Source organism: Meleagris gallopavo, chromosome 7, assembly GCF_000146605.3.
Source record: "Meleagris gallopavo isolate NT-WF06-2002-E0010 breed Aviagen turkey brand Nicholas breeding stock chromosome 7, Turkey_5.1, whole genome shotgun sequence".
In the NCBI taxonomy this organism is placed as follows: domain Eukaryota; kingdom Metazoa; phylum Chordata; class Aves; order Galliformes; family Phasianidae; genus Meleagris; species Meleagris gallopavo.
The window spans coordinates 14,822,493-14,844,026 of record NC_015017.2 but is presented as its reverse complement, the minus strand read 5'-3'; the positions used below and the strand labels follow the sequence as shown (position 1 = coordinate 14,844,026).

Sequence of the window (21,534 nt, the reverse complement as noted above, 5' to 3'; positions counted from 1 at the left end):
TGTTAACAAAATGAGCCCTTCAACATCTGAACATTAAAATTTTGATCTGTAGTGTGAGAAGAGCATTACTTACTGTAGGGAAGTTTGACAACTACACATTGTGAGTCAACATGATCGCTGATGCCAAAGCGGTTCTCAGCTTTGATGCGGAATTGGTATTCTTCTCCAGTTGTGAGTTTCATGACTTTAATAACAGTTCTAGCAACAGTTGCAGATACCTCAGACCAGGCAGCTGTACTTGTTTCTCTTTTCAGTACAATATAGTTGGTAACTTGACTTCCGCCATCATAAGCTGGTGGCTGCCATCTGAGTGTTACACTCTCCTCAGTGATATCACTAAGGACAACAGGACCAACGGGAGGACCTGGTCTATCCAGCACAACAATATTAATGAATGACTTTGTGGTGCCACTTGAATTGGCAGCAGTAATATCGTATCTGCCAGCATCAGCAGCCACACTTTCTTTAAGGTTAACAATGAAACTTTCTGCTGTCATTTCTGTGTGAAACCTCAAGGTGGGTTTGATTGGAGCGCCATCTCTAGACAATGTCACCTTTGGCAATGGTTTTCCAGAAACTGGAATTTCAACTTTCAGGTTTGAACCTGCTCGAATATACACAGTATTGTGAGGGAAGCCCTTCATGTCGATCTCAGGAGATTCTGAAATCAAAAACATTTTCAAATAATTAAAAAATGCTATCTATTCTAAAATAGGAATTCAATTTCATGCATATTAACTTTTGTCTCATGACAGCCAGCTTACCTAATTGTTCTTTAACTGTAACAGGAAGAAGTAGTTCCTTAGGATCACTTAACCCTGCTTGGTTTTCTGCAGACACTCTGAAGAAATAGTCAACATTCTCCTTAAGACCATGGACAACATGATGAGTTGTCTTTACAACTGCACACTTAACCCATTTCTGCTGTCCTTTCTCAAGAGCCTCAATGAGGTAGCTCACAATTCTGCTTCCACCATCATGTTCCGGTTTTAGCCATGACAGAGAAACACTGTCCTTTGTGACGTTCGTCACTCCAAGTTTTTCTGGTGGGCTGGGTTTTTCTGAGAAAAAAAGTTCAACAGGTTAAGCAACAAGAAATTATTCCTTTTTATGTTAGTGATTACACTGGATTGAAGGTTGTTTTTTAAATGAATTTGTACATTAGAACATTTTAAGTAAAACGCAAACAAAATTTAAAATTCATGCTGTTGTTTAGCATTTTCTTTTGTAAAATCACAAACATATCTACCACATATTTAATTTTCTTATTATAAACAGATTAAATATCTTTTATATTACTTTGAAATAAACATTTCAGAGCATTCATTGTTATATGTCACAGAATTATTTTTTTTAGTGAAACATACCTGTTATTTTAGTTCCCTCCTTGGTCTCAGAAGGCACTCCAACACCATACTCATTCTCTCCAGAAACTCGGAAGTAGTAAATGGCACCTTCTTGTAAGCCAGTTACTTTATATGACAGGCGATGACAATTATTCGTCACAGTGACCCATGCTTTCTTGCTAGCTTCTCGTTTTTCAATGACATAGTTCTTCACAGGTGCCCCGCCATCGTTATCAGGAACATCCCAAGATAACACAGCAGATTCTTTAGTTACATCTTTTGTTGTTACATGAGATGGCGGGCCAGGAGTGTCAAGAACTTTGACAACTAAAGTCAAGGTAGCAGTGTTCACGACATTTTGTAACGTTAACGTGTATTTTCCAGAATCATTTCTTGTTGCCTTTTCAATAGTAAGAGATGTGCAATTATCTGAAACATCAATGCTTGCTCGTGTACGGAGATCAGTATCTGGTTTGTTCCATGTTACATTTGGGACTGGTTTGCCTCTGAAAGGAACTGTCATTGTGAATGATTCACCAGCCTTTACAATTAGTGTCTTTCGCATTTCACTGTCAATATCAAAAGCAGGTTCTTCCTCTCTTTCTTTTGCCAAGTGAGGTTCTGAGCTGTCACTTGGTTCACTGACACCCATTTTGTTGATGGATCTCACTCTGAAGACATATTCAGAGCCAGACACTAACCCACTTATGGTGTACTCTGTACCTCTTAAGTTCTGAATAGCAGTTGTCCACTCAGTTTCATCAGTTTTCTTGTATTCAACTGTGTATGCAGTTACTGGAGCACCTCCATCAAACAGTGGCTTTGTCCACCCAATTGTGATATTTGATCTTGTGGAATCCATAATCTTCGGTTTAGATGGGGGAGATGGCAAGAAGATTGGATCTTCTGCCCGAATTAATGGTGTGCTTTGGCTTGGAAGGCTGAGACCAGCAGCATTTTCTGCATAAACTCGGAATTCATATTCACATCCTTCACGGAGACCAGATGATTTCACTCTTAAATCATACACCGGCTTTTTGTTTACACGTATCCATCTTAGGCTAGTTTTCTCACGTCTTTCAATTACATAGCCAGAGATCTCATTGCCTCCATCAGACTCAGGTCTTGCCCAGCACAAAGTTATTGAATCTTTGCTTACACTAGTGATCTCCAAAGAAGTAGGTGGACTTGGAACAGTAAATGGGTCTAAGGCTTTGACAGCAACACTTTCTAGAGGCTCGCCAACACCATATTTGTTCACTCCCATCACTCTAAAAATATACTCATTATCCTTCAGCAGTTTTGTCACTTTACAGGATGTTGTTTTAAGCTCTCCTTCACAAATTGTCCATGCAATTCTGCTGGTCTCACGTTTTTCTACAACATAATAATCAATATCTGCACCTCCATTCTCTTGAGGAGGTCCCCATGATAAATGACACTTTTCAGCAGTAAGGCCAGTTATTTCTAGAGGGCCTGCTGGTGGGCCAGGTCTGTCAAGTACTTTGCAATTAATTGCCAAAGATCTTGTTCCTGCAACATTTTGTAATGTTAATACATACTGTCCTGAATCACCTCGGATACAGTCCTTAACTGTTATTGCAGTAGCGTGGTCTGTTGAGGCTATTTCAACTCTAGCTTTTCCTTCAAGTTCTTTGCCATCTTTTGTCCATGAAACTACTGGTATTGGCCGCCCTGCAATATCAGCATTGACTTTAAACACTTCTCCAGCTTTCACAACTACATCTCTGAATTTGACATCCATCATAATTCTTGGAGCCTCTACATCATCTTTTACAGTCACAGGTCCAGTTGATTCAGATGGCTGACTGAAGAGTCCAGCAGCATTCTTTGCAATCACACGGAATTCGTAACGCTGGTCTTCTGTAAGTCCACCTACATCAAAGTATGTTTCTTGCACATTTGTGAAATTACACTTTAACCAGCGACCATCTGGCATCTCTCTGCGCTCAATAATATATCCTGTTACTTTAGCTCCACCATCATATTCTGGTTTAGTCCATTTCAGTGAGACACATGTTCTTGTAATATTAGTAACTTCTGGTTGACCAGGAGGATCACACGGATCTCTTGCAGCAACTGGTTCACATGATTTACTGCATTTGCCTATGCCTGCAATGTTTTCGGCATACACACGATATTCATACATCAGACCTTCATCAAGACCTGTAACTTTCATTTGTGTATCAGGTATAAGACTTTTGTTGACTTTTGCCCAAAGAATGCTGCTTCTTTCTTTACGCTCCAAGTGATATCCTAGTACTCTGCTACCTCCATCATTAACAGGTACCTGCCAAGTTACAATCATGAAAGCTTTAGTTGCATGTGCCACATGAGGAGTACCAGGAGGTCCTGGGGGCTTAAATGGATACTCTGCCACAACAGATGGAGAATTAACGTGTATGCTTTTCCCATAACGATTTTCTGCACAAATACGGAACTGATATTCAGAACCAGTAGTGAGTCGTGATACTTTAATTGATGTTCTTGCAACTGCTGCAGATACTATGTCCCAGGTTGTTGTGGTAGTGTCTCGTTTCTCCACAATGTAATTGCTAATATGGCACCCACCATCATATTCTGGAGGTTTCCAAGACAAAGTTACACTATCAGCACTAACTTCCTCAATATGAACATCAGTTGGTGGTCCTGGTCTGTCAAGGACAACTACAGTTAAAGAAGCAGTTGTTGATCCAGCAGAATTTGAGAGATGTAACTCATAATGTCCCACATCTTCATGTGAAGCCTCCTTGATGGATAGTGAAGTTGAAGTCTTTGATGTCTGAACATTCACCCTGGTTGTCTCTTTCAAGGGATTCCCATCCTTCTTCCAGCTAATGGATGGAAGAGGTCGCCCTCTGAATGGCACATCAATCTTAAGATCATCTCCAGCTTTCACAGTGAATGTGTTGAAAAGGAGCTCAGCAGATGGCTGGATTTCAATGTCTTTTGCAATGACTGGGACACCAAGTTCTCTTGGATCACTTTTCCCTTTTTCATTAGTAGCAATCACTCTGAAACTGTATTCTTCTCCCATACTTAATCCTGTTATTGTTGCTTCTAATGTTTTTACTTGGGTACATGCACTCCATTTTACACTTCCTTTAGTTTGCATTTCTACTATGTAACCAGTAATTTTACTGCCACCATCGCTCTCTGGCTTTTCCCATTTAATCGAAGCAGAGTTGCGAGTTACATCAACAAGAATGACCTTTGCAGGTGGAGAAGGTGGTTCTGAAGCCTTAATTGGCTCAGGTGTTTCTGCTGGTAAGCCAGCCCCATATTCATTTACAGCTAGAACACGGAAATAATAACTACATCCTTCTTGTAGCTGAGTAATTTTGAAGGAATTCTTAGTGCAGTTATTTGTAATTGTGGCATATGCTTTTCTTGTAGATTCCCGCTTTTCAACTACATAGTTGGTAATTTTAGCTCCACCATCAATAAGTGGTGGTTCCCACGCTAGTGTTACGAAATCTTTTTTCACTTCTCTGACTGTCAGGTTTACTGGTGCACTAGGTGTATCAAGCACTCTGACATTAACAAAAGCTGATTTTTTGCCACTGTTGTTCTCTAAAGTTAGATTGTATCTGCCACTATCAAATCGATTCACATTGTCAATTACCAACATTGTATAGGAACTAGTGACTTCGATCTGAGCTCGATCACTAATTGTTCCTTCTGCTTTCTCCCATTTAACTTCAGGTTCTGGTCTTCCTTTGATAGTGACAAACAGACGTAAGGTACCACTGGCACGTACAATGACTACTTTTCTGAGATCTGCATCAAGTTCAATTTCAGGAGGTTCAATCTTGTCCGCTGCTAAAACTGTGCCAGGTATAACAGCAGGTTCTCCTACTCCTTCTGAGTTGATGGCACAGATGCGGAAGTTGTACTCCTGGTTCTCTTTAAGTTTTGTTACAGTGAATTGTTTTGCTTGTAGCCCTGTTGGTGGGGTGCAAGTAGTCCATTCATCAGCAGCTGCTTCTTTTGCTTCTACTACATATCCCTTAACTGGAGCACCACCATCATAAATGGGCTTACCCCAGGCAAGAGAAACTGATGACCTGGAAGTATCTGTAACCTTTGGATTGCTTGGTGGGCCTGGTGGATATAATACATCACAAGCACGATAGAAAATGGATGGCTCACTGGGTTCCCCTACACCAGCAGCATTTTCAGCAGAAACTCTAAATTCATAGAAATGCCCATCAGTAAGACCTGTTACTCGGAATCGCAAGTCTGTCAGCCGTTTCTTATTGCATTTGGTCCACCGGACACCGTCTTTGTCTCGTTTTTCAAGTATGTATCCTTCAATTTCAGCTCCCCCATTGTCTTCTGGACGACCCCATGTTACAACCATTGAGTCTTTTGTGATCGCTGAAACTTCAGGTGTTGAAGGAGGACCGGGAGGTTTGTATGGATTACGAGCCACAACTGGCTCAGATTCCAAGGGTTCTCCTGTTCCATATTTGTTCACTGCCATTACACGGAAAATGTACTCATTGCCAGCAAGGAGTCTAGTTACTTTGTGGTTAAGGGCCTGCACATCTGTAGCTACTTGTGTCCATGAAAGCCTGCTTGTCTCCCTCTTCTCAATGATATAATGTGAGATACTAGAACCACCATCATGTAAAGGTGGAGCCCAGGCCAAGTAGCATTTTTCTGCTGTTACACCTGTAACCTTCAAAGGTCCTTCTGGAGGTCCTGGCCTGTCAAGCACTTTCACAGTAATAGGTATAGATTTTGTGCCACCAACGTTTCTGAGGTTAAGAGTATAGTGACCTCCATCTACTCTTACACAGTCTTTGACTGTAAGAGTTGTTTTTTGAATAGTAGATTTAATTTCCATTCTTGCAGTCGCTTCTTCAAGATCTTTACCATCTTTCGACCATGTAATGTCAGGAATAGGTTTGCCATGAATATCAGCTTCAAGAATAAAGGTTTCTCCAGCATGAACAACAATGACATCTCTGTATTTAGGATCCAGAGAAGCTCCCGGTGCTTCAATTTCATCTCTGGCTGTAATGGGCCCTGTACTTTCAGATGGTTCACTCAAGCAACCAGCTGCATTTCTTGCAATGACTCTGAATTCATATCGTTGGTCTTCAACAAGACCACTAACTGTAAACTCTGTTTCTAAAACATTTGTAAAGCTGGCTTTCATCCACCGACCATCTGGTAGTTCCTTCTTTTCTACAATATATCCAGTTATTTTGCTTCCACCATCATATTCTGGTTTCTTCCACCTCAGTGTAATGTTATTTCTTGTAACAACAATTGCCTCTGGGCGGCCAGGTGGGTCACATGGATCTCGGGCAACATATAACTCTGATACTTTGCTGACTTTGCCAATGCCAACAATGTTTTCAGCAGAAACTCTGAACTCATATTCAAGGCCTTCTTCAAGGCCATCTGTTTTATATGTGGTGTCTGCAATGAGTGACTTGTTCTGTTTTATCCAAAGAATGCTGTTCTTATCTTTACGTTCAAGATGGTAGCCAAGAACTTTGCTTCCTCCATCATTAACTGGTTCATTCCATTGTACAATCATATGGTCCTTGGAAGCTGCTGTTACAAATGGGGTTCCAGGTGGCCCAGGCACCTTGTAGGGGTATTGCACAACAACTGGCTTAGAGTCCAAAGGAGAGCTCTTTCCATATCTATTTTCAGCAGAAATCCTGAACTGGTATTCAGAACCTGTCTTAAGCTTTGTTGCTTTGATAGTTGTTCTTGCAACAGTTGCTGACACAATATTCCATGTGGTAGTGCTTGTGTCACGCTTTTCTACTATATAGTTGCTTATCTGACAGCCACCAGTATAATCAGGTGGATCCCATGATAAAACAACAAAGTCTGCGCTAACTTCATCAAAACGCACAGGTCCTCGTGGTGGGCCAGGTTTTTCCAGTACGATTATACTCAGTTGCTCACTTGCTGTGCCTGCTGTGTTTGATGCTGTTACTGTGTATTTACCGAAGTCCTCTTTGTTGCTTTCTTTAATATGTAGGATAGTTGATGTTGATGTATTCTCAATATTTAATCTGGTTGTTTGTTTCAGTGGCTGTTCATCTTTCGTCCAAGTAATAGTAGGTTTTGGTCTACCTATAAATGGTACTTCTACTTTCAAATCTTCTCCAGCCTGTACACTGTATGTATTAAACATCAACTTAAAACTTGGCTCAATTGTCAAGTCTTTAGCTATCACAGGAACTCCAAGTGCTCTGGGATCACTTTTGCCTTTTTCATTGTAGGCAATCACACGGAATTGATATTCTTGCCCTGAACTCAGACCAGAAACAACTGCACTGCATGTTTTGGTCTCACTAACAACACTCCATTTTTCTGTTCCTTTAGGCAGCATTTCAACAATGTATCCCAAAATTCTGCTACCTCCATCATGTTCGGGTTTTTCCCATGTAAGTGACGCACTTCTCTGAGTAACGTCAGTGAGTGTTACTTTTCCGGGAGGCAGAGGTGGCTCAGAAGCTTTCACAGCATCTGCTGTTTCAGCTGGAACACCAATTCCAAATTCATTCTCAGCCATGACTCTGAAGTAATAGATTGCTCCTTCTGTAAGATTTTCAACTTTAAAGCTTGTCTTGCCACACTTCGCGCTTACATTTGCAAATGCCTTCCTGGTTGACTCACGTTTGTCTATTACGTAGTTCTTTACCTTTGCACCACCGTCAATAATCGGTGGTTCCCAAGATAGTACAGCAGAATCTTTCTTTATATCCTTTACTATTAAGTTTTGTGGTGGCCCTGGTGTATCTAAGACTTTTACTGTAACAAATGCAGATTTAGAACCACTGCTGTTCTCCAACTTAAGAATATATTTTCCAGCATCATTTCTATCACAGTTGTCAATTGAGAGTTGTGTGTAGTTTATGCCTTTATCAATTTGAACTTTTTCTGTGAATTCACCTTCTTCTCGAGACCACGTGATGTCAGGTATTGGTCGTCCCCTGAATGGTATGTGGATCCTAGCAGAACCACCAGCTCTAACCACTATCCCTTTCCTTAGCTCAGAATCAATATCAAGTTCTGGAGCTTCAAGTTTGTCTTCTGGTTTAACAGTACCAGGAACTGATGCAGCCTCTCCTACACCAACCTTGTTGAGAGCACAAACTCGTAGTTTGTATTCCTGATGTTCAGTAAGCTTTTTGATTTCAAATCGAGTGGCACGTATACCTGTCTGTGGAGTAACAAGTGACCATTCATCTTCATCTGCTTTGCAGATTTCTACAAGATATCCCTGGATTTCACAGCCACCATCATAAATAGGTTTACTCCAGCCAAGTGTAACTGAACTTTTAGTAGTGTCCACAACATGGGCATTTGTAGGCGGGCCAGGCTTGAAAATGGGGTCACAAGCTTTAAAGTAAGGGGAAACTTGGCTTGGCTCACCCAATCCAGCAGCATTTTCAGCAGAAACTCTGAATTCATACTCATGATCCTCTGTTAGTCCTGTAACTCTTAGTCGCAAATCTGTAATTCGTCGTTTGTTGCATTTTATCCATCTGATACCTGCTCGATCTCTCTTTTCTACAATGTAACCTATGATTTCACTACCACCATCACTGTCTGGTCGGCTCCAGCAGACAGTCATAGAATCCTTTGTGATGTTGGTGATTTCCAAGGCCTTTGGTGGACTAGGAACCACAAATGGATTTTTCATCATTACTGGCACAGATTCCAGTGGTTCACCAACTCCGTATTTGTTAACTGCCATAATACGGAAAATATATTCATTTCCTTCCAAAAGTTTTGTTACTTTCAACATTGTAGGTACAACCTCTGAAGCAACAACAGTCCATGCTAGGCGACTAGTTTCTCTCTTCTCTACAATATAATGAGAAATATCACTGCCACCATCATGAAGAGGAGGAGACCATGACAGTGAACATTTTTCAGCTGTAACTCCGGTTACTTGGACAGGGCCCTCAGGAGGGCCTGGTCTATCCAGGACTTTTACGTTTACTGGTACTGTCTTTGTTCCTGCAACATTAGAGGCTTCTAAAATAAACTGTCCACCATCAATTCTAATAGCATCTTTTACAATTATTAATGCATTGAAATCTGTGTTCTTTATCTCATATCTAGCAGTTTCCTCAAGCTCTTTATCTCCTTTGTACCACTTAATGGTTGGTAGTGGCTTTCCATGAACATCAGCCTCAAGTCTGAATGTATCACCAGCATTTACAACAATTGTGTCTTTGTACTTTGGATCCATTGAAATTCGTGGGAGTTCAACTTCATCCCTTGCCGTTATTGGTCCAGTACTGTCAGAAGGTTTACTTACTGCACCTGCAGCATTCTTTGCAATGACTCTAAATTCGTATCTTTGGTCTTCAGTAAGCCCTGTTACAGTGAACTGAGTTTCAATGATATTTGTGAAACTAGCTTTCATCCAGCGACCATCTGGTAAGTCACGTTTCTCTACAATATACCCAGTAATTTTACTTCCGCCATCATATTCTGGTTTGGTCCACTGTAGAGTAATAGAGCTTCTTTTTATTATTATAGCTTCTGGGCGACCTGGAGGATCACATGGATCACGAGCTACGTAGCACTCAGAAACTTTACTTGTTTTACCTATACCAACAATATTTTCTGCAGAAACTCTAAATTCATATTCAATTCCTTCTTCAAGGTTAGTTGTCTTAAAACTAGTGTCCTGAATAATAGTTTTATTCACTTTAGTCCATAAGATGCTGTTTTTCTCCTTTCTCTCAAGATGGTAGCCCAGTACCTTACTGCCACCATCATTTATTGGTTCATGCCATTGTACAACCATGGAGTCTTTTGTAACTATTGTCACAAACGGTGTGCCAGGAGGTCCAGGTTCTTTGTATGGGTACTGTGCTACAACTGGTGCAGATTCCAACGCAAAGCTCTGCCCATACCTGTTCTCAGCAAATATTCTGAACTGATATTCTGAACCAGTTTTTAGTTTAGTCACCTTTAGTACAGTTCTTGCAACAGTAGCTGAAACTGTTTCCCATACAGTGGTAGTTGTATCTCTCTTGTGAACAACATAATTGGTGATTTGACAGCCACCTGTGTATGCTGGAGGATTCCATGACAAGGTAACACTTTCTGCACTTACTTCATCAAACTTCACAGGTCCTAGTGGAGGGTCAGGTTTGTCTAGAGTTATAATTTCAATAGAGGCAGACTTCTGCCCAACAACATTAGCCACTGTGATTTCGTAAGTACCAGTGTCCTCTTTGCTAGTTTCTTTAATATTCAGTACAGTGAGATCTGTCAAATCACTAACATTGACTCTTGTTGTCTGCCTTAGTGTCTGGCCATCTTTCACCCAGGTAACAGTTGGTTTAGGTCGACCAGAAACTGGTACTTCTACTTTCAGATCTTGTCCCACTTGGATACTGTAACTGTGAAAAGCAGGCCTTACGTCAGGTTCAATCACCAAGTCTTTGGCAACTACTGGAACCGCAAGTGCTCTAGGATCACTCTTACCCTTTTCATTTACAGCCATTACTCTAAAAAGATATTCTTCCCCTTGAGTTAAGTTAGTAATAACTGCTTCAAGTGTTTTCACACGAGCACACTCTGACCACTTCTCACTACCCTTTGCTTGCATTTCAACAATATACTGTATGATTTTGCTGCCACCATCATGTTCAGGTTTTGCCCAGCTTAGTGAAACACTGTTTCTTGTGACATCATCCACTGTTATTTTTCCAGGAGGCTGAGGAACTTCAGCAACTTTAATTGGGTCACTGGTTTCCGCAGGGAGGCCAATTCCATATTCATTCTCAGCAGAGATTCTAAAGAAATAATAGCAGCCCTCCTGAAGTTGATCTACTTTCCATGAAGTCTTGTGGCAGTTTGTTACAACAGCTGCATATGCCTTTCTTGTTGCTTCACGCTTTTCAATAATGTAATTCTTTATTTTTGCTCCACCATCCAAGAGAGGAGGCTCCCATGAAAGTGAAACAGAGTCCTTAGTGATCTCTCTGATTTTTAAATTAATAGGTGCACTTGGAGTATCCAGTACTCTTACACTGACAAAGGCAGACTTTGTTCCACTGCTGTTTTCTAAAGTCAGGGTATACTTTCCAGTATCAAATCTGTTGACACTGTCTAGAACAAGGGAAGTAAAGCTGCTAGTGGTGTCAATAATGGCTGCCTCTCTGATCTCACCATCCACTTTACCCCATTTTACTTCAGGTGCTGGACGACCTCTGATGGGAACAAACAGTCTCAAGGAACCTCCTGCCCTCACGTTTACAATCTTCCTTAATTCCATGTCGAGGTCAAGGTCTGGAGCCTCCATCTTTTCTTCCACAATAACAGAACCAGGAACATCTGCATGATCTCCAACTCCTGCTTTATTAACTGCACAGACACGGAATTTGTATTCATGTTTTTCCACTAGTTTTTCTACTTCCATATGGGTGTTCTTAATTCCAGTTGGAGGGGTACAAATAGCCCATTCACCATCACTTACATCGCATTTTTCTACAATGTATCCCTGAATTTCAGAGCCACCATCATAGATAGGTTTGCTCCATGAAAGGAAAACCGATGATCTTGTAACATCCACAACCTTAGGATTATTGGGTGGTCCTGGCTTATAAATAGGATCACATGCCTTATAGTAAGTAGAAGGTAGGCTTGGTTCACTGAGACCAGCAGCATTCTCAGCTGAAACTCTGTACTCATAATTATGATTTTCGATCAGCCCAGTCACTCTGTATCGCAGTTCACTTATCAGGCGTTTGTTACATCTTGTCCAGCGAATACCTTCCTTGTCCCGTTTTTCAAGGACATAGCCTAGGATTTCACTACCTCCATCCGAGGCTGGCCTTTCCCAAACAACTATCATAGAATCCTTGGTAATGGCTGTGACTTCTGGTGCCTTTGGTGGAAGTGGCACTACAAATGGGTTCTTTGCAAGTACTGGTTCAGACTCAAGAGGTTCACCAACGCCATATTTGTTTACTGCCATGATACGGAAAATGTATTCATTTCCTTCTAAAAGTTTAGTTACTTTGCAACTGAGCGTTTGCACATTTGAATCAACGACAGTCCAAACCAGGCGACTGGTTTCCCTTTTTTCCACAACATAATGTGAAATATCACTACCGCCATCTTGTAGCGGAGGTTTCCATGATAACATGCATTTTTCAGCAGTGACACCTGTAATCTCAACAGGTCCTTCTGGTGGTCCAGGTCTATCAAGAACTTTGACATGAACAGGAACTTTCTTTTCGCCTGCAACATTCTTTGCCAATAGCACATACTGACCACTGTCAACTCTAATAGCTTCCTTCACACTAAGACTTGTTGCAAAATCCGTACTTTTAATTTCCATACGAGCAGTGTTTGTCAGCTCATGATCACCTTTTAGCCACTGAATGGAAGGTATTGGTTTGCCATGAACATCAGCTTCCAACTTGAACGATTCACCAGCATGTACTACAATTGTGTCTTTGTATTTTGGATCCATACTTATATGAGGTGGTTCTACTTCATCTCTTGCTGTAATGGCACCTGAACTCTCAGATGGCTCACTGAAAACACCTGCAGCATTTCGTGCTATAACACGGAACTCATATCTCTGGTTTTCAACCAGACCAGTTACTTCAAATTGGGTATCAATTACATTTGTAAAACTTGCTTTCATCCAGCGACCATCAGGTAGTTCTTTCTTTTCAACAACATAACCTGTAATCTTACTTCCACCATCATATATAGGTTTCTTCCACTGAAGTGTTACTGAACTTCTTGTGACAATTAAAGGTTCTGGACGACCGGGAGCATCACATGGGTCATGTGCAGTATAGCATTCAGATGCTTTACTTGCTTTTCCAATGCCTACTATGTTTTCTGCATAAACTCTAAACTCATACTCAAGACCCTCCTCAAGGCCAGTTGTCTTAAATTTGGTATCTGGAATAGGTGTTCTATTCAGCTTAGCCCACAGAATGCTATTTCTCTCTTTGCGCTCCAAGTGATACCCAATGATCTTGCTACCACCATCATTGACTGGTTCATTCCACTGTACCACCATGCTGTCTTTTGATGCGTTTGTTACAAAAGGCGTTCCAGGTGGACCAGGAACTTTAAATGGGTATTGGGCTACAACTGGCTCCGAAGTGAGGTAGGTGCTCTTCCCATATCTGTTTTCAGCTGTGATTCTGAATTGATATTCACATCCAGTCTTTAATCTACATGCTTTTATCGTTGTTCTTGCAACAGTAGCAGACACAATCTGCCAAATGGTGGTGGAAGTATCTCTTTTTTCTACAATGTAATTATTAATAGAGCTACCACCATCATACTTGGGTGGCTCCCAAGAAATGGTAATACTATCTGCTGTTACTTCATCTACTTTGACTGGTCCAGTTGGGGGTCCTGGTTTATCAAGCACAACAATATTTAAGATCTCAGTTGCTTCTCCTGCAGAATTTGTAAGTTTAACTAAATATGCCCCCACATCTTCTCTGCATGCTTCTTTTATCGTTAACACTGTGTTATTTTCTGAACTTTCTGCATTCACTCTGGTAGTCTGCTTCAATGCCACATTATCTTTATGCCAAAGGACTGCTGGTTTGGGTCGACCAACAAAAGGAACATCAACCTTTAAGTCCTCTCCTGCTAGAACGCTGAAAGTAGTAAACAGTAGTTTGAAAGCTGGTGGAATCACAAGGTCTTTTGCAACAACTGGTATACCCAGCTGGCGAGGATCACTGACACCTTTTTCATTCTGAGCTGAAACACGGAAAGTGTATTCTTCACCTTGGATTAATCCTGTGATAGTGGCTTCAGTAACTTTTACTGTAGCACAAGTTGACCACTTGTCACTGCCTTTGCTTTGCATTTCCACAATATAGCCCAGAATTCTGCTACCACCATCATGTTCAGGCTTTTCCCAAGATAAGGATACGCTATTTCTTGTCACATCCAACAAAGTTATCTTTCCTGGTGGAAGTGGTCTTTCTGATACTTTTACAGATTCTGAAGTTTCAACTGGAAGGCCTATTCCATATTCATTTTCAGCTAGGACTCTGAAGTAGTAATTGCAGCCTTCTTGCAGTGAATCAACTTTCCAGCTGGTCTTATGGCAATTGGCATTAACAGTTGAATAAGCTTTTCTTGTTGATTCACGCTTTTCAACAATGTAATTTTTTATTTTAGAGCCACCATCTATGAGAGGAGGCTCCCATGTGAGTGTAACTGATGACTTTGTAACTTCTTTTATTTTCAAATTTTGAGGTGCCCCAGGAGTATCAAGTACTCTGACATTCACAAATGCTGACTTACTGCCTGAGCTGTTTTCAATTGTCAACATGTATTTGCCACTGTCAAATCTATTTACATTTTCAACAATAAGTAGAGTATAAGAGCTTGTTGATTCAATGGTTGCTCTATCCAGAGATTCCCCATGTTCTCTTGTCCATTTTACCTCAGGTGCTGGTCTTCCTTTAATTGGAACAAAGAGTCTTAGAGTACAGCAGGCTCTGATAGTTACAACTTTACGAAGTTCTGCATCAAGTTCAATCTCTGGAGGTAGCAGTCTTTCTTCAGCTTTAGGAGTCCCAGGAACAAGAGCAGGTTCCCCAAGACCTTCAGAATTCATAGCATATATCCGGATTTTATACTCTTGGTTTTCTTTTAGGTCAGTGATAGTAAAAGAAGTGGCCTTTAGTCCTACTGGAGGAGTTACAATCTTCCACTCATCTTCCTCAGGTAGTGCGATCTCAACCATGTAACCTGTGATCTCTGAACCACCATCATATATTGGTTTGTTCCATGCTATTGTAATAGAGGACTTGCTGCTATCCAAAACACGAGGATTACCTGGGGGACCAGGCTTAAATACAGTATCACAAGCTTTATAGAATGGACTAGTTGGGCTTGGCTCACTAACTCCAGCAGCATTTTCAGCCATGACTCTGTATTCATATTCATGACCTTCTGTCAGTCCGGACACTTTATAACGTAAGTCAGTAACAACTCGTTTGTTACATTTTACCCACCGAAGACCAGCTCTGTCACGGCGTTCCACAATGTAGTTAGTTATTGGGCTCCCACCATCAGAATCAGGATGGCCCCAGCAAACAACCATAGAATCTTTTGTTATTGCTGTAACTTCAGGTGTTTTAGGTGGATCAGGTGGCACATATGGATTTACTGCAAGAACTGGCTCTGATTCAAGAGGCTCACCAACTCCATATTTGTTAACAGCCATAACACGGAACACATACTCATTGCCCTTCAACAGCTTAGTAACCTTCAGTTTAGTCAGTGGAACTTCAGTGGCTACAGCTGTCCATGCCAATCTACTGGTTTCACGTTTTTCAACCACATAGTGCTCAATCTTTGCTCCTCCATCATCCAGAGGAGGTAACCATGACAGCACACATTTTTCTGCAGTGACTTCAGACACAGCCAATGGCCCTTCTGGAGGACCAGGCCTATCAAGAACCTTAACATTGAAGATATGCTTGGCAAAGCCACCAGGATTTGTTGCAGTAAGTGTATAGGCACCGCCATCTCTCCTTGAAGAATCTTTATTGATAAGAACAGTAGAAAAGTCTGCTGTCTTTATTTCTAGTTTTGCTGTGTCTTCAAGTTCTTTTTCTCCTTTTGTCCATACCATAGCTGGTGGAGGGCGACCTGATACATCAGCCTCAAGTCTGAAAACTTCACCTGCTTTCAGCACTAAGGTGTCTTTATATTTAGCATCCACGCTTATCCTTGGTGCTTCAATGTCATCTCTACAAGTTACTGCATCTGACGGCTCAGAGGGCTGACTAACAGCCCCACCAGCGTTTCTAGCAATCACACGGAATTCATAGGCAGCATCTTCTGTCAAACCACTGACAGTGAATTCAGTCTCTAATATGTTGCTGAAATTAGCCTTCAGCCAACGGCCATTAGGAAGATCTCTTTTTTCAACAGTGTAGCCAGTTATCTTAAAACCTCCATTATATTCTGGTTTAGTCCACTTCAGTGTTACTGCATGTCTTGTAATGTTCAGAGGTACTGGTTTACCAGGTGGATCTATTGGGTCTAAAGCAAATACAGGCTCAGATGGCTTGCTTGGCCTACTCTTGCCAGCCAGATTTTCTGCTATAACACGGAATTCATATGCAATGCCATCACTAAGTCCAGTTGATTTAAAGATATTGCCTGATACCAGCATTTTACTTACAGTCTGCCAAAGAATGCTATTTCGTTCTTTCCTTTCAATGTGATAACCCAGAATTGGGCTTCCACCATCAGTAATTGGCTCATTCCAGCTAATGGTCATAGTTTCTTTGGTGACTGCAATCACCTGAGGAGTACCGGGTGGACCAGGCACCTTAAATGGATAGTTGGCAACTACAGATTCTGAAGTAATGGCTGGACCAGTTCCATATCTGTTTTGAGCTTTGACTCGGAACTGATACTCAACTCCAGTATTAAGACGAGAGGCTTTAAACGTAGTACGTATCACCGTGGTTGCCAGTTCAGTCCATGTGGTACTGTCAGTTTGACGCATCTCTACGACATAATTACTTATTGGTACACCTCCATCATTCAAAGGAGGCTGCCATGAAAATGTTACAAAGTCAGAAGAAATTTCATCAAATTTGATTGGTCCTGTAGGAGGTCCAGGTATATCATGAACTTGAACTGTAATAACTTCACTAACTTCTCCCACAATATTTTTAGCTGACAGTGGATATCGGCCACTATCACCTCGTGTACATTCATTGATGGTTAGTATGGTTGCCGTTGCAGTATTTTCATAATTTACCCTTTGTGTTTGCTTAAGTATCTGGTCTTCTTTCTTCCAAGTCACAGTTGGCCTTGGACGACCAAGCACAGGGATTTCAATCTTGATATTGTCACCAGCTTTGGCGATGACTGTTTTCTGGTAGATACTACGAAGGTCAAACTCTGGAAGCATCGTTTGCTCCTTGATAATAATTGGCCTGCTTTCTCTTGGGGCACTTCTTCCAGCACTGTTAACTGCCATAACCTGGAAAGTATACTCTTCATTTTCAGTTAGATTCTTCACTACACAATCCAATGTTTTTACAGTTGTAATGTGTGTCCATTGGTTTGTTCCTTTTCTTTGTGCTTCAATTACATATCCAGTGATCTTACTGCCACCATCATGTTCTGGTTTTGGCCAAGCCAGGCTAACTGAGTTTCGTGTTACATCCATAATATTAAGGCTGTCAGGTGGGGACGGTGCCTCCGAAGCCCTTACTGGTTCTGCAGTTTCAGCTGGTTCACCAATACCAAACTCGTTTTCAGCCAACACTCTGAAATAGTATTCACATCCCTCAGACAAATTAGGAATCCTGAAAGAACACTTCTGGCAGTTTGTTGTGACCGTTGAGTATGCTTTACGAGTTGATTCACGTTTCTCAACAATATAGTTTGTTATACGTGAACCACCATCTATCAGAGGCATATCCCATTGGAGGGTGATGCTGTCCTTGGTGATTTCTCTAGGTTTAAGGTTTATTGGTGGGCCTGGTGTATCCAAGACTTTTACATTTACAAAACCAGTCTTCTTACCAGCAGCATTTTCAAGTGTCATTACATATTTTCCTGCATCATATCTGGTGCACTCTGTGACAATCAAGAGTGTAAAAGAGTCTGTATTTTCAATACTAGCACGTCCTTTGAGTGAAACATCATCTTTTGTCCATGTAATTTCTGGAGTTGGACGTCCCTTAATTGGCACAAAAATCCGAATAGTTAACCCAGCTCTGACAACAAGTGTTCTTCTTAGCTCAGCGTCTAATTCAAAGTCAGGAATTTCTTCCCGCTCTTTGATTTCCACACTTGGAATTAGTGCTGGTTCACCAGTACCTACAGCATTCATGGCAGAGATTCTGAAATTGTATTTGGCTCCTGGCTGCAGATGAGCAACAACAAATTGAGTGATTCTTAAAGCAGTCCCTGTCGTGTCTTTTACCCATTCTTCTTCTCCTTCCTTTTGATGCTCCACTATGTAGCCAATGATGTCAAGACCACCGTCATAGTGAGGCTTGCCCCAGGCTAAAGATGCACTTGTCTTTGTAGTATCAGTCACTCTTGGGTTTGCAGGTGGACCAGGTGGGTCTGAAAAATGAGGAAAAGATAAAATACCACATTATGTCACATCACAAGATTAAATAACTCTTATACTGTCTAAAATTATCCCCCAACCACCACTCAAAAATTAAAAAGCATGATACTAACATGCAACATCCTTGCACATGACTGAGTTTGAAGCATCACTTGGTGGTCCAACACCTGCTCTGTTTTCTGCACTGACACGGAATTCATATTCACTTCCTTCCAGGAGACCAGTTACTTTGCATCTAAGATCTGAAACTGGTTTCTTTGTTGCTCTGACCCATCTTAGACCTTTCTTTTCTCTCCTCTCCACATAGTAACCTGTGATTTCACTTCCGCCATCATCTACTGGCCTTTTCCAGGTAACTGTCACAGTATTTTTAGTCACATTTGTTACTTCTGGTTTTCCAGGAGGACCAGGGGGACCTGATAGAGAAGAAAAAAGTACAAAGTTCAGAAAAAAATCAAGTCCTCAGAGATTATTAAAAGCATACTTGAACTTCTTTGCTTATTAAACTTACCAAATCTGTCCACCATTTTAACTGGTTCTGATTGTACTGGTTCACCCTTGCCATATTGATTTACTGCTGAGACACGGAAAACATATTCATTTCCTTGAATGAGTTTGCTAACAACATGCCTACAACTCTCGATATTTTCAGCCACTAATGTCCAGAGCAGTCGGCTAGTTTCTCTCTTTTCAAGAATATATGATTTGATTGGTGATCCACCATCTTCTGCAGGAGGTGACCATGTAAGAGTGGCTTTTTCTGCTGAAACATTGCTGATCTCAATAGGCCCCCGGAGGTCCTGGAACATCTAAAACTTTCACATGTACACTCTCTTGCTTAGTGCCGAAAGGATTGGTTGCAGTGATTGTGTATTCTCCAGAATCCTTTCTGGCTGCATATTTGATGGTTAGGGTAGAAGAAGTGGGTGTAGTTTCAATGTGCACAAGCTCTGAAGGTCTAAAATCTTTTCCTGCTTTTGACCATGCTGAAGTTGGAGGTGGTTTACCACGGATACTAATAGCAGATACAGTAATTGTGTCTCCTGCTTTCACTGTTAAACCTTCCTTCAGAGTAGGTTCAATAACAATTGTTGGTGCCTCTGTAAAAACACAAACAAACAAACAAAAAAACCTGATTCATATACAAAGAAGATAGTAAAATGACCAGCCAAACAAACAAATAAACAAAAAAAAGGATTTGGCACTATATTAATTATTCAAATAGAATTCATTTTGATGTCTTCTACATACCATACTCATCTTTGCATATTATGGTTCCTGTGGATTCAGATGGAGGACTGATAGCCCCAGCAGTGTTCTTAGCTCTAATTCTGAACTCGTATTTGGAACCTTCAGTAAGGTCAGTTACAGTGAATGCACAGTCTGGAACATTCACATGATTAGCTTTAGTCCAAGTCTTCGAAGGCAAATCACGCTTTTCAACAATATAGCCAGTTAATTTATGTCCACCATCATATTTTGGTTCTGTCCAAATAAGTGTTACTGAGTTCCTTGTTACATTGATAACTTCAGGTTTCCCAGGAGGATCTTAAAGAAAAACGGTAAGCCGTGGTCAAACAACAGTGATTTCAGCTTTCAGAATTTTCATTTTGTTCTCCTTATAAACTTACCAATGGGGTCAAGTGCCACAACAGGTTCAGATGGTGGACTTGGTTTACCTACTCCAGCTATATTGATTGCCATTACTCTGAACTCATACTCCAGTCCTTCAGTTAATCCTGTCACTCTGAAATCTTTCATTCTGATTGGAATTGTATTGGCTCTCTTCCACAAAAGACTATTTCTTTCCTTGAATTCGATATGATAACCTAGAAGATAAATGGTGAGATGAAAATGAGAGGTTTTCTAGAGATCTTCATTTACCACAGGTCTGCAAAATATCATACTGTTTGCATGGTATGTCACATAGGAATTGCACAAAACAACACTGAAAACCAGATTAAGAAACAGATGTGGACATACATTACAGATGTATCTAAGAGAAACAGTGAGATGCTTGTAATGCAAATTGTACAGCCCCAAGTTAACATGTAGCTGTGATAGTTTTTTGGAGCTTTGGCTGTTTTGTCTCTGCATAAAAACTTTCTTGATTAGACATTTCCTGACTTCCTTCTTTTGAAATTAGGCCTTTTAGAAGATTATCATACAGAAAGAATAGAAAGTAAAACAGTGAAATCAACCAATTATTCTCCCAAACTATTAAGAACTGGAATAGTAAGGAGGCTTTTGGGAATATACCTGTGATTGGTGAGCCTCCAGTTCTTCTGGGATCTGTCCAAGTTAAAGATACAGAATCATGTCGAACATCAACGATGTTGGGGGGTGGAGGAGCATCAGGCACATCTAAACAATATTAAAAGATGCAGCATCATTAACAATAAATAACACCTCTAAAACCTTTTTATAACATTTTGAATATTATAATGATTACTTACCAAATGGATGTTTTGCAACAACAGGGTCAGATTTAAGACCTTCACCTACTCCATATTTATTTTCAGCCCTGATCCTGAACGTATATTCATTTCCTTCATGAAGCCGTGTAACTCTAAATGTAGTTTTCTGGACTGCAGAGGCACAAGTCACCCACTTATTGCTTATATTATCTCTTTTCTCTAGAACATAGTTAGTGATTTCTGAACCACCATTATCTTTTGGAGGACCCCATTTTAAGGTCATGGCATCAGCAGTGACTTCATCAAATTTCACTGGACCTGTTGGTATGCCAGGTTTGCCAACAACTTTCACAGAAATGGTGCCTTCCTTGCTGCCAACAACATTCTTCAGAGTGATTGTGTATTTTCCAGCATCAGCTTTCTGGCAGTCATGTACTACAAGTGTTGTGTTTACTGCCGTAGATTCAAAAGCAACTCTTCCACTCTCTGTAAGTGCCTTGTCTTCATCTTTCTTCCAAGTTACAGTTGGGAAAGGCTTGCCTTTAATAGGAATTTTAAGACGGAAATTGCTACCCTCTTTAGCTACATAGCACAAATCAGGTAGATCTCTTAAATCAAGATCAGGTGCCACTGTAAAAAA

General features: G+C 40.8%; 1 protein-coding gene across 1 annotated transcript in view; it reads right to left on the bottom strand.

Annotated features, from left to right (window-relative positions):
* TTN (titin) overlaps window positions 1–21,534 on the bottom strand; it is a 235,702-nt gene that overhangs the window by 27,025 nt on the left and 187,143 nt on the right. The window contains 10 exon segments of the mRNA XM_031554287.1: window positions 74–661; window positions 765–1,061; window positions 1,368–18,470; window positions 18,591–18,893; window positions 18,989–19,268; window positions 19,270–19,577; window positions 19,729–20,025; window positions 20,109–20,306; window positions 20,737–20,841; window positions 20,934–21,524. Of these exon segments, the coding sequence (XP_031410147.1) occupies window positions 74–661; window positions 765–1,061; window positions 1,368–18,470; window positions 18,591–18,893; window positions 18,989–19,268; window positions 19,270–19,577; window positions 19,729–20,025; window positions 20,109–20,306; window positions 20,737–20,841; window positions 20,934–21,524 (20,070 nt within the window).